Source organism: Hippocampus zosterae, chromosome 13, assembly GCF_025434085.1.
Source record: "Hippocampus zosterae strain Florida chromosome 13, ASM2543408v3, whole genome shotgun sequence".
NCBI classification, from domain to species: Eukaryota; Metazoa; Chordata; class Actinopteri; order Syngnathiformes; family Syngnathidae; genus Hippocampus; species Hippocampus zosterae.
Genome location: NC_067463.1, coordinates 18,741,323 through 18,755,547, shown reverse-complemented (window position 1 = coordinate 18,755,547; position 14,225 = coordinate 18,741,323). Strand labels below are relative to the sequence as shown.

The following is a 14,225-nucleotide window of genomic DNA, read 5'->3' as shown; positions in this document are numbered from 1 at the left end:
TTGTGTGAAGGAAAAAAAAAACAAGTACAGGCGACAATTAAATTTGGGTAAGTAAAATAGAATGCCCGCGATCCTAGTGAGGATCAAGCGGTTCGAAAGATGAATGAATGAATGTATGAATGAACTCTAGAATGCTAGCTGCGCTGATGACCATGTGTTAGGATGACATTTCAACTGATTGTCATTGACACATCTGTTTGCACATTCGCCATACTTATGTGCCGTATACTTACTAATGTTTTGCAATACTGTAGTTTAATATCAGGACATTCCACGGCCAATTGTCGCTTTCAGCGTTAATTTTTTTTTTTTTTAAATATTGATAACTATTCAAAATCTTACACGAAGACCACGTGCACACGGCGGCTAACCACCTGCTCAGAATGGAGGCCAATGGTATTTCAATTCGGGTCATTTTCACACGATTGGAGCATATTTTATCACGTCAAAATAAAAACAGGCCCAAAATTAGCAAGTAGAAGACTTACTGTGTGGTTGCTTTTAATTAGGTTTCCAAGCAACCCTCCATTGTCAATGAAACATGCAGCACTACCATTTGCGGGACTATGAGATGAAGCTTCTTGGAGAGCTCCAGAGACAACAAAACCGCGCCGAGTTCTGTGATACACTTTTGCAAACTGAGGGTGAGGCCCAGAGGGTTAAAAAAATCAACAACAAAAAAAACAAAATATATTTACAATGATCCGAGTCTTAAGCAATTGGATTTAATGGTATTCGTCATTCTCTTGTTTAGGCATTTCAGTGCCCACCCACAGCTGTGTTCTGGCTGCTTTTAGCCCTTACTTATCTCAGAAGCTGTCATCCACACCGTCTCCTCCATCTGGGCAAAAACGCCAGCTCCATCTTCAGTCTTTGAAGGCCCACACCCTTTTGAAGCTCGTTGGTCTACTCTATTCAGGGGGGTTGGAGGTAAATGGAAGCGTGGAAAAGAATGATGTGATGGATGCAGTCCAGAAGTTTGGGATCGCACCCCTCATAGAGAGACAGAGAAATGAGTCTGCAAAGGACATGGAAATCCAGGAGAATCGGGTCGGGATTTGCAGTAAATGTTGCACGTTAACAGTTGCTGTAACAGTTGCTGACAGAGAGTGTGCTAATTTCAGTATGAGGAAAGATGCACATGTGCATCCCGAGGTGGCAGGACAGAAAGATACACATTGTTCAGCAAAGAAGAGAAGTTGTGTATCCACTGGGACACAAACTCCATTAGACAATCAAACTCATCCAGAAACTCTGGAACACTTCACATTTCAATCCCAAAACTTCCCTTTAGACGTGTATGAATCTATTTCATACCAACCCTCTGCCTCTACAAGTCCAACCGCAAATGGCGAAGTGTACAGGAATCAGTCCTGTAGTTCAAGCGATCACACTTCCTTCTCTGAGAGGCTTCAGAATGGATGTTCTGATTCTAGTGGCAGTGCCCTTGTGCTGACTCAAACAAAGGACCAGAATAAGACAAGCAGAGATGAAGCAAAGAAGATGACAGAAGATGAAAATCCCAACTCAACAGAGAGGAGGCCTGCATTTACCAATATAGCAAAGAAGAACCTGGCCAAGATGAAACTGGTGAAGTCAACACAAATTTCTTTTAAGGTACAGAGAAGTAAAAGTGAATGTTGCAACCCCTGCATGTCACGGTTTTTGAAACACTATTCAGGTCTAAGTATGTAGAATGGCATTGGTTACATCTACATACTACTTTACATGTTTTAGCCTTAAATACACTTTGCTCAATTTGGAAACTGACAGATGACAAATTCACTTTGTTTTGTTCAAATTTGATACCCTGCAACACAAGGGTGTTGGAGTAGAGAAATTTGTAAAAGGGTTCTTGAGGATATGCTGTAACGCGCGTGGCCTTTAGGACTCAGGTCATGTCTTAATTTTGTTTTCGTTGGGTGTGTGTGCACTTTCTCACACATTTTTATCCTCATCTTGGGTCAGGCTACGTAAACTAGTGTGTTGATACTTTGCAGGTGAAGCTGAGGAGGAGGAAGGCAAAAGAAAAACTATGGGAGGTTGTGTCCATTCAAGATGAGGATGAGACAACGTCAGGGTTCGCCCCTTTATCTCAGGTAAAATACACAGTGTAGGAGACTCACAAAATTTTGCTTTTATCGTCTAAATCTTTCAAGAAATTTGTTGATTCTATTTCACAAGAATAGCTTTTATCCCTCAATATGTGGGCGCAATTCTAGACCCGCAATGGTAAGGACTGTTTGTTAGCAGCTTTGATGCAGTCGTGCAGTTCTGTATTTGGGGACAAACGCAAACAGCGGGACGGGAAGGCTGGGGAACCTTAAAACCTCAGTGCAAAACCTGCTTCACATTTAAATCAACATTGCAACTGAAACAAAACAAGTTAACAGCAATCGACAAATTCTTTAAATTTCATCTTTCAAATGTGTGAAACCAGCGAGCCTGTACCATATACAGTAGGTCCTAAAGTTTCGGCACACACACACACTCGTCTACACTGAGGTGGATAGGGTCTTAAATTTTTTTGCTTTGTTTGTTTGTTAATCTGGCCATCCTTTCTTCCTGTTGGTATTTCCTTATTTGTTACAGCTGCTCCATCTGCTGGTTGCCCAGAAATGAAAATCATTAGGTCTCGATATGAAATGTACTTACTACTGTACTTCGAAAGCGCAATTTTTATTCATATTCATTCATTCATTCATTCATCTTCCGAGCCGCTTGATCCTCACTAGGGTCGCGGGGGGTGCTGGAGCCTATCTCAGCTGTCTTCGGGCAGTAGGCGGGGGACACCCTGAATCGGTTGCCAGCCAATCGCATTTTTATTCATATTTCCATCTTAAATTATATTTAAACCTCACACAAAATTGATAGGCAGGGTCAATACTCTCTAAATTTGTAATGAATTGGAGCTGAAGAGAAATTCTGCATCAACATACAAGGCTGTAACAGAAATACCCCTGACCCGCCAACGGCAGTTTTCTTTTGTTTTAGTTTTTCCCAGCAAGCTTTAATTGAGCAACATCTCTGTTCTCTTTCACTCTGGTTCATCTGATGTAACTGTCAGGTTGTTGCTCCCAAACAGTATATTTCATTTTCACTGTGCTGCTTTCTGTTTTCTTGTCCTTCTATTTGCTCCATTATTCCGGTTAGCAAGTCTTTGTCAAAGGAGGAAACGTTTGAGCTTCTCTGCCAAGAAATTATGACAGGTTAGGGAACACCACTTCGTCAAGAGACATATCCTGCCTGTTTTTCATCTCCCTCTACTTCAAGACACACCCGATTGAATCGATCATCTCTTCAGCACTCCAATAGACGCCTGAAACGGTCATGATCAATTAGATCAGGTGCGTTGGAGTAAATAAAGCTCTAAAACAGGCAGGATATGGCTCTGTACGAACCGGAGTTCCCAATGACGACATTATAACGTAGCCGATCAAGTGAATAAGTAACATTAGGCTAACGTTTTTGGTAGCTACCTATAATGTAAACCCATATCTCTTTGAGAATGCCGCTCAACCATCAGAGCTCTCAAAATGTGACGGGGACTGGAAAAACTGTTTGCATGGTTCTGACAAACGTCTCTGCAATCTCAAATGAACCCTGATAATTTTTTTTTTTAAAACATGCAGACTTTGCATGTTCTCCCGTTGCCTGTGTGGGTTTTCTCCGGATAGTCCGGTTTCCTCCCATATTCCAAAAACATGCGTGGCAGGTTAATAAACACTCTAAATTGTCCCTAGGTGTGAGTGTAAGCGTGGATAGTTGTTCGTCTATGTGTGCCCTGCGATTGGCTGGCAACCGGTTCAGGGAGTTCCCCGCCGATTGTTGGAAAACAGCCGGGACAGGCTCCAGCACGCCCCGCGACCTTCGTGAGGATGAGCGGATCAGAAGATAGATGGATTTCATTATATTTGATCTTATTGGTCCTTATCTCTTTGTAGGAGGCACACCCAACTGCAGCTCTGACGTCAGATCACCATGTTGCACAAGCTGAACCCAGTTGCTCGACTAAACTTCCATCCCACCTCAGTACTATACCTGGACCGTCACATCACTTCATTGATGATAGCGCTCCACACCAAAATGGAACGCCTCCGCCAGCATGTGTTCCACAGCCTCAGGGCCTTGCAGAAGAATCTGATGAGCAAATACAAAAGCTGCTGGAGGACATCATGATGGGTCTGAACATTCTACCTGACTTGGGAGTTCCAGATGGTGACACAGGGCAAAGTAAAATACCTTCAGCCGAATGTCAACATTTCCAGAACATTGTGGAACAAAGTGCCCATACATCAACAAATGCAGGTATTTGAATGCATGTGTTTCCATTATTTTACTCAACACTTGTGTATTTTTGTAGCTGCTAACAAAGATTTGGTTTGCTGCATATACCACAGCCACAAATAGAGCAGCATTTATGTAATTAGTTTAATTTTATTCATAATTTTAACATTTGCCGTTGCCTTTAATTGTTTGTGGTGGTAAAGTCTAAACAGATTTTGAAGCCACAAGAGAATGCAGGTTTACACGTATATATATATAAATATATATATATATATATATATATATATATATATATATATTTCAAGATAACTGTTAATTCTCATTTTCTTCAACTGTTTCTAATCTGATGGGATGATTCCAGATAGAAATCATTTAATCATGTAATGCCGATTGACGAAAAAGTGTGCGGTGATATTGACGGTGTTTTAAGTGGCAAGTGCCAAACGTTCTTGCGCACAAACAGTCAAGGTAGAACATGGATTTCATTCATTCATTTGACTTTGTTTGCCAGGATGATTATCTAATTTGTTTTTAACACCCTGACATCAGTGTCCCCACAACCCCAAATACATCATACATATTTGAAGATAATTTCTGGAAACTTTCAAAGAACTATGTACTTTGTACTATGAATTTCCACGGCCAGTACTTTTTGTACACATGGACAGAATTGGTGGTACCCCTCTTTTCATCAAAGAAAAGTAAGTTTAAAGTATTTTACTGTTTATTCTGTTGTTTACCGCAGTTATCAACTTGTTACGAGGGAATGTGCACTGATGACGTGAGTGAGGAGTCTGCTATATGTTTTATTGTTATTGAGCAAGTGGTTGTGTGAAGCTGTTGACAGCATCAAATAATGATTATGGACAAAACAACTCGAATGTGTTCTATCAGTGGAGGTTAGCATGGTAGCAGAGGATGTCAGCTGCTAACGGCTACAGATTGCTCCCGGGCTTTGATGAAAGAAAGTCCTGTGAGAACTAGAAAAATGAAGTGGAAATGCTGACAACTGTGACGGACTTGGATTTAAAAAAAAAAGAAAAAAAGTGGAACATGGGACATAAATCTGGAAATACAAGCAGATGATGACAAGGATAATGGCATGACGAAGTTGATTTGGGAACAGGACATTTTTTTTCTCAGAGCACACACCACTTAGTAAAAGATTGTCCTCAGAAGAAAGAACATGTACAGACGGCAAATGAAAGTCAGGGCAGTGATCAGGCATGTGATTATAACAACGCCGTTTTCCAAAGAAATATTCATGGTTGAAGCTGTGGAGAAAAGTGACTCGAACTATTTACAGGGATTGGATGAAAGTGAAACGCCAAAAGCGACAAGCGTTGAAAGCAGCAAGCCTTTCAAAGATGGAAGATTTGAGAATGTATTTATTTATTTTAAATCCAGCAAACATACGAACAACAAAATGACGCATGGAAACACAAGTGGTTCCATCAGACATTCCCTTGCTAGCAAGTAAAAGTTCCCGAAAGAGAGCAGGCAGAGGCTGTGCTAGATTTGAAGCAAGATACCACAGCCCTGTTGAAACAACTGTTAGCTTTTGAAATTACATTCTTCATGACATTTGCTGTACAAATACTGCATATTAGAAAAAGAATCCGCAAGTAATGCATACATGAATAATGGCGCTTGCTATTTCAGAAAATATCACTGATGAAAAATGCAAAAGCTGTAAAGAAACTTCACGAGCAGTTCGGCCACGGTTCAGTTGATAAACTCAAAGAACTGAAGAATGCTGGAAATGTTGAGTTCACTTCTGTTCTAGAAGAAGCAGGAGGCAAATGTCACACGCACAGCAAGCCTACATCGAACCCTGACGTCGGTCCACCCCCGTGGCATCTCGCTACCACGAAACCGTAGCAGTGGATTGACATGAACTAGAACTAAATGGGTAATACATCCACATCATTGATCATTGAATTCGTTTCAATGCTGTCACCTCCAAGGAGCCGAGTGTAATAGTGCAACAGTTAGTTTTGTGTCCTTGGCCCACTCAACTGGCTTTGCAGTGACAATAGGGTTAAATAATGAAATAGGAGACGATGGCATAGAATTTTAACACTTGGATAAACACCATAGCTGCTTGGAGTAAGAATGGTTTGCTTGAGTTCCATAACCAAACATTACAAAGATCCTGTTTGAAAGTTAAATTTGACCACAGATGTGACTGGGGAACAGCCCTGGATTGGGCACTCGTGCCAAAGAACACAATGCAGAATGTATACATGGCTGGGATCACCGAGGTGGTTGAAACGTTCCTCTGTGGAAGGGTCTCTGGGGGTGGAGTAGATTTTCCCGGAGTTCCTTACGGCTCTGGATCTTGTGGGCCTATATACCCTCGGCAGTGTGGCCGAGTGTTTTGAAACACTTCTGATACTCAATTTGAATGAATATCAAGTTTTTTTAAAGGATCGTCGGAGATGGGCACTCAGAAATAACGACAAGACACTTCTGGCTACCAACAATAGGCACTTTATTGGTCCCACACAGAAATGATAACACCGTTCAAACAAGTTGTATGAAGCTAAAGAACTCTTACCGTGTGCCAGTAGGGTGGAGAGCCAACACCCTCAGCAGAGTGAGCTTCAATACGAGCTGGGCGTTCGTACGGTAACCCACAGCGGACTCTGCTGAAGTAGCATCGCTCCCCTCCTTTTATCCTCTAAAGTGTGTGCATCGGGAGGGGTGAGTGGCCATTCTCATCCCTCCCTACGCCACACTGTTTGTTGTGTAACCAAGTGGCACGGACTTGTAATCATTTACTTGCAATTATTCCAAAGCAGGTTCAAGAGTTTACCTCTGAGAAGATATACATTGGTTAAAGAAAACATCACAAAATATCTTAATATACCACCGAGTGGGCATGGGAACTTGCCCAACTCATCTACAAGTGTTTTGTGGACTTGTAGAAGGCATTCGACCGTGTGCCTCAGGGAGTTCTGAGGGGGTATGGAATGGAGTGATTCAATGTTTTTTTTTATGAGTGTATTGAATAATTTTAACCAACTCTCGGGTTGTTGGCACACAACTGCTGCTGTTATATGTTGCTGCTGCCTTTGTAGCACTCTTCAAAGATTTTTATTTTTTTGAACAATACTGATTGGATTTTTTTTTTCTTTACAGCTCAGAAACAACTCGACTCCAAAAGTGTGCCACTTGGTGAATCTAGCGGTGTGAAAATCCCACATCAACCGTTTCTTTTGGATCCATCCTCCGTGAGGCAAACAAATCGACTGAGCCACCATGATCGAAATTACCCACCAGTCCCGGAGCGGCAGCCCTTGTCTTTGCTTTCGCCGCCTTGGTTGAACGATTTGCGGCTCCCGAGGTGCCTTTCTCCAATCAAGTCTTTCCCTTCAGTAGGAATGAATGACCCAGTCGCTCGTAATTGTCAGTTGCCTCACTGTGCAAGACCTCTGATCCCAGAACATTCTGGATTACTGATTTTTCACGGAGAACATAAACATCCCCATTTATTGAAGGCACGTCGAAACTCCCGGCCAATGCAACGCCTGAAAAAGCCGGTGTGTGAACCACAGCAAAGCCTAAGCTGCACCCGACCTCGTATTAAAAACAGGGCGAGAGTGTGTCCAACGGCTGCTGAGAGGAAATCCTACCCCCAGAAGATAAAGAAAACTTTAGTATGTAAAAATGCTGTTGCTATGGATGGCAATGCACCTCCTAAAAAAAGGAAAGTCTGCATTGATTATCCACAAGATGCCACCGGTTCAATCTGTGATAGAATTAAAAGCAAAACAACCATGAGCATTTGCTCGGTTAGTATGTCACGAAACAATGTCCTGGCAAAAGAAAGAAATCTGGCCAAAGGTTCTGAAAAATCACCGCCCATTTTTTCGGCCAAACAGAACCAAGAGTCAACCGCAAAGAACCATCTGAAAGAGAGAAGCAGAAACACGGTATCTTCCAAATCGGTGAGCTCATGCCAAACCCGCCTCAAGACCACGGCGTTTATGAAAACAACTCAAGTGCCTTCGAGTGTCACATGCCCACAAAGTATGCCAGATACAAAGTCTGAGGCCCTGAGACCTTCTGTTGCATCAAACCAAGTCGGTCTCTTCAAGCGGAAACGTGGGAGACCGTCAAAAAAGAGGAAGGCGTGTTTTTCTCCAAACACGGCCCCTGCTGTCATATTGAGTGACAACCAGAAGAACATTGAAAAGGAATTGTCAAAGATCGACCTGGGAAAGAGTAACGTCGCAAAAGGAAAAAGACCCAAAATGAGGAATGGAAAAGGAGAGGAGGCCGTTACACTGAAAAGGGTTAAAAGCGCTGCTCAGCCTAGTGAGCAGTACAATAAGCCCAAACAAACGGTTGCTTTCAAGGAATTGCAGACGTTTCTGAAGGCCCACAACTTAAGAACGCAAGCAAATGAAAGCCGAGATGATCATGAAGACGTTGATGTTATTGAGCTTCAGGAAGAATCCTCTGCCAACGTTAGTGTTGCTGTCAATCAAACTGGCAGTCCCGTTCTCAACGAATCGACCGAGGAGAAAGACTTGGGGAGGTCTTCTAGAAAGGCTGTCTTAAGTGACGCGCATCCGTCGGCGAACGTGGTCAAGAGATCAATTCCTCAACAGTCCGAGGGGGACCAAACACAGACGACCCACATGCAAGGTACTACTATACATGTTATACAATAGGTGTTTAGCTTTCCGATGTGTTCGTTGTGAAAGTCAAGGCGGTGAGGAAAACTAGAAGAAACTAATTGATGTCGACAAAAGACCAATTTAGTTGAGATTTTGTGGAAAACATTTAATGTGGAGGTGTCAAAATGAAATGATTCATTTAGAAATGAATCATCAAACTGAATGACGACAACCTTGATCATCCATTATTCGTTTAGAGCAGGGGTGTCCAAACTTTTTGCCAAGAGGCCAGATTTTATGTGGTAAAATGTCGGGGGGGCCGACCTTGGCTGACATTCTTTACATTGAACAACAATATTGTTCAACAAATTTCAGTAAGCCAGTCTGTTTCACATTTCCATTTTTATTTTAATTTCAACAATCTTAAGAATTTCTTTTGGTTCATTTGAAACGGGTATATCACATGCAACTGCTTATTCACTTGACTTTTTCTTAAACAGAAGTCTCCTGAGTGCAAATTGATTGATTTGAAACATAAAATGTATCACCATGACTTTTCAATCTTCATCTGTGAAAAAATGGCGAGCCACATAGATGCAAATGTTGAATGTGCAAAGCTGTAAAATGCATTTAAAAAAATTATTAGTTTACTAATATAATGTTGCCAGCAAAGGGAAGAACACTCTTGGATGTTGGACAGCGAGAGTAAACGGTCACTGATGTTGGTATATCGACCATCTCAAAGGAGCAATTCAACATATGGGAATCAATTCATGAGGAAGGCAAAACCAGTGGCCACTGCTGTTGCAAATGAACTTTCTTTTATACAAAAGTCAGCAGGAAAGTTGACTGCTTGTTCTCCTTTGATTTGCAGAATTGAATTCTGTTGTGGTGCCGCCTCAAAATTACAATCCAGGCTGCTCTCCTTGCGACAGGCAGCCAAGCCGGCAAAATCAAATGCCTTTGGAGCTCAATGGGAACCCCCAAATCGGTACATGCCTACCTGCTACCACTGGGTCGCCAAAGAGCCCAGAAGGCAGCAAAGAAGGGACAATCGAAGTAGACGTGTTGCTCTCCTCCCCAGAAAAAATGCCTTTCACCTGGCAGCGCGAGTGCTTCGTCAGCGACACTGATGCTACACAAAGTGACGAGGAAGGAGAAATTGATGTGACGGGCGATGCCTGATGTTCATATGTGTTCCTCCTTTTTGTTGTGTGAGTAGAGGTCATTCCTAGTGTTCTCTGTGTTGTTGGACTTTTATGCCTGTCAGATGCCGAATTTAGTGACTCTTTGTATGATAGGCTTTTATATATATCCTGTTGCGTGTTTTTGTTTGAGAAATATGGCAACACTAGTATCTCACATTTTCTTTGCAGTTTTGTTTCCAATCCCTAATCTGAAAAAGCATGTAAAATGTTGCTTGTTATGTGTAAAAATTGTTTTGTTTGAAAAGTGGTTGGGTACTGAAATAATTTTCCATACTAATACTGTATGTGGAAAAAAATAAGCCTGTATTTACAAAAAACAAACCGTTAATAAATTTTGTTATTGTTAATTGCATAGTGTTGATGTACTTGTTTGCATAAGTGATTTACAGTCTACTGTATTGGCTTTCTTGTACTGAAATTACGTATTGAGGACAATAGAGGGCGCGCTGCCTTTACATGTCTACTTTTGAATTGAACTTTATTGACATCGGAAGTGGTGGCGGAAATGTGACTGCACGTGTGTGGTTCGGGCTTGAAGGTTATGCAAACCTCGCCGGCAAGGAACTTCGCCACTGTCCAGGGAGAACAGGTCACTACGACGGTGTGTTTGCGGTCAGAAAGACAGCGGTCTGCACTCCCAATACAGTCATGGATCCCTTGAGGGCTCAACAGCTGGCGGCGGAGCTGGAAGTGGAGATGATGGCTGATATGTACAACCGGTAAAGTCGCAATTAGCTAATGAGAGCTAGCTGTGTTCATTCATTGAAATACTGCTCTCCCGCTTAGCATTGAGGTGATAAGTTATTAAAAGAACCAATGCAGCAGCGTAAGAGGAATCACTACGAAATACTGGCTGTAAAATTGTCTATGCACCGGGTCTTAACTGTTGATACGGGCCAACATTTTCCGCACTTGTGTTCACGTTAAGCACGACAAAGAAAACGTATTGTTCAATAATAATTGAAAGCACGTGCAATATAAAAATGTTTCATCACCACGACACATGCTTCCTTGGTTCTTCGGAGCACCGTAATGAACGTGACAGCTTTTATTAAAATATTTGAGAATATAATACAAATTTCACATATCACAATTGCACAGAAAACGGCCAGCGATATCCTGGCATCCGTATCTTCGTTTTGCAGAAATATTTTACCGAATATGTATCGTGTGGGAACTGAATGCTATAGAGGCGTCCTCACAATTAACATTGTTACTCCCTAGCAATAACGCTTCTGACGCATGCCTATCAACTGTTACATATTTCCAAATTACATTTCAGTCCAATTTGGATCTACGTCACCATTTCACTGCGGATCCTGTGTTTACGGAGGATTTTAACCCCAATTCCAACAAAGGTGTACGCAAATCGGCTCCATTATCGATCACCAATAAATGTTAACGAAGCAGTAAAGCCACGTATGAATGTATTCCCCGAAAGTACAGTGTGTGTACCATTGTGGGACACTGCTCCAACGTGATCTGCCGGTTAATGTACAGTACAATACTGACACCTTAGGTGATGCTGCAATTTGTGTACGCCTACCAAACTTTTGGTTTAACGAATCATGGCAACGGATGAAGATAGTCACCGGCAAGTGCCTTGTTTTGACCAGCTGAGTCCTCGATGATTGGCATAGATGGCATCATGGCGTTGAGTGACAGTTGTCGTTTTTTGCAACATAAATATGCAGACAAAGGGCGATATGATCTATTTATTTAATTGCGGCGTCCATGCAACTGTCTGTATATTGCCAGTTTGGTTTGCTTGTTTCTTCCGCCCACTGCGCTTCCGGTTTCCCTCGCAATCGCATGCCCCTCCCCCATTCACTGTTGCTTTGTGATTGGTCCGACACTCGAGCGGCGCCACTCGGACAAAATGAGTTTGATTCGGGCAAGTTGGATTCTGTTTTTTTGTGAACTTGCAAGTACTATGAGAATTCAGCTTGCAGGCAAGGTTCGTGCAAAGATGAGATAAGATATCCTTTATTTGTCCCACACTGGGGAAATTTACAGCCTCCAGCAGCAAGAATGTAGGTAGAAAGAAGAAAGAAGAAAAAACAACAACAACCCCGTTCAATTAAGTGCAATATAAACACAAAATGGATAAATCGCAGTGCTATTTACAATTGTCTTTCACATCATTTAAATATTATTATTATTATTATTATTGTTGTTATTTTTATTCAGCAGCCTGACAGCCTGAATGCAATGCCATTTATTTTCCTTGTAATGCTGTGGGGTATGTGCATGCGCAACTTGCTCATGCACATTACGGGTGCCCTTATGGGGGAAAATGTCAAAAGGAAATCATGCACTACAGGCATAAAACCATAACACTTATGAACAATGTTTACTTAACTCATTTTTGAACGTATTGGTGAGGGCCAAATGCATTTTCCCCCCTTGGGTATCTGCAAGTCAATACCCTGTGGCATCGTGTGTGTGTGCGGGAGGGGGGGGGATGCAGTTTTTAGGATTTAGCCTACAAGTACATTCAAACATATTTGCAAATAGGTTCAACCTAGTTTTCCAGTCAAAAATGTTTACTCCCCATTGTTAGATCTATACTTACATGGAATTTGCTGTCTGGTTGAACATTCTTTCAGGCCTTATAAAGTGATTCAGATGAACATTATCTGTGGTCCATCATATAGGAAAAAAAAAACACCCAGACTTAACTGTATGGACAAATGTCTAATGCAACAATGATTTTAGTTGCTGGTGTACTTTGCATATCTCACTAATCGATACAACTTTTCACCGGATGGTAAAAAGTCATAATAGCCCAGTACCCCAAATCATAATAGCTCAAATACACTCTTCATTTACAGAATGACCAACGCCTGCCACCGAAAATGTGTGCCCCCACATTACAAAGAGCCGGAGCTGACGAAGGGCGAGTCTGTGTGCCTTGACCGATGCGTGGCCAAATACCTGGACCTCCACGAGAGGCTGGGACGCAAGCTAACGGAGCTCTCGGTCCAAGATGAAGATATGATGAGGAAAGCAGCTGTCGGCAGCGGATAGCAACACCAAGAACAGGACAATATGCCAAAGACTTAAAAAAAATCTATAATGGCAATGGAATTAGCATTTTGTCTGAGCATTTTGTACACCTTCACATCCTTCAGAAACAGTCTTAAGAGCCTCTCTGGAGGTGGACTAATATATTCGACCAGGCCTGGTCCATCAAAGTGGAGGCCTTGGATATGTTTGCATTTATTATTTTAGTTTTATTTCATTTTTATTTTTTACTTTAGCTGATCAGTCCTACTTAGACTTTGAAGTACAGTAATATATCAGAGACAAGTTTATCTTTAGTTCAAAGCTTACTGTACTTTCCGTTGACCTGCTTGCAGTTGCTTTCATCACAGCCAGTAGCAATCAGGATCCTCTTCATTATGAGAAGTTAGCTTCTCCTCTTCTAACACTGCATGCTTAACATATTTTTACTACCCCCGTGGGTAATTTTTAAGCAACTAAGGGCCCCATGATAGGCGCTAGCGTGGACGGCTCGTGTTCGCGAAAATCCACATACAGTATATATATATCTTTAAAAAAAAGCATAAAATTGACGCCTATTAAAATGCATGGGGCAGGAGGCTAAATCACTGATTATGCGGGGTCCACTGTATATATCGACTATTTCATTTGACTTAAAAACTATTTAAAAGTGCATATACTACGATAAAGAGTGAGTTGAATGTGAAACGTTGTCCGGTATTTGAAAGCAATGTGAGGATTATTGAACATGTGCTTGGTAGTTGAACAGTTGTCAGTGGGGTAAAAAGCCTCAAAACACACAGTATACAAATGTTGGAAGACATTGAATTATGTAGGACGTTGCTACCCTCCTCACGTTTTATCATGTACCTGTACACACTTTATTCTGTCATTCTTGTCCATATTGTGTTATAGGTGGACCGTGTATTTTTCTATTTTAATTTCCATTTCATTTTGCGTGTTACCTTTAACCTCCCCGTCAGCCGTCAGACTGCATATCATCGGGGCTGCAATGTTTCCCCCCCCCTCCTAACCCGAATAAAGCAATTTGATTATTTGATGGAGTAAACATGTGTGTTAGCAATAAACTTTGAAG

General features: G+C 41.7%; 2 protein-coding genes across 2 annotated transcripts; both read left to right on the top strand.

Moving 5' to 3' along the window:
* Positions 1 to 60: 60 nt before the first annotated feature.
* Positions 61 to 10,470, top strand: LOC127612549 (uncharacterized). Its single transcript, XM_052083231.1, has 6 exons — positions 61 to 644; positions 755 to 1,617; positions 2,001 to 2,099; positions 3,945 to 4,308; positions 7,432 to 8,943; positions 9,790 to 10,470. Exons 1-6 carry the CDS (start codon positions 542 to 544, stop codon positions 10,098 to 10,100), a joined length of 3,252 nt encoding a protein of 1,083 aa, XP_051939191.1. The 5' UTR covers positions 61 to 541; the 3' UTR covers positions 10,101 to 10,470.
* A 143-nt stretch (positions 10,471 to 10,613) lies between these two features.
* On the top strand, positions 10,614 to 14,186 carry timm10 (translocase of inner mitochondrial membrane 10 homolog (yeast)). Its single transcript, XM_052083399.1, has 2 exons — positions 10,614 to 10,842; positions 12,958 to 14,186. The coding sequence occupies exons 1-2, from the start codon at positions 10,772 to 10,774 to the stop codon at positions 13,151 to 13,153; spliced, it is 267 nt and encodes an 88-aa protein (XP_051939359.1). The 5' UTR covers positions 10,614 to 10,771; the 3' UTR covers positions 13,154 to 14,186.
* Positions 14,187 to 14,225: the final 39 nt, after the last annotated feature.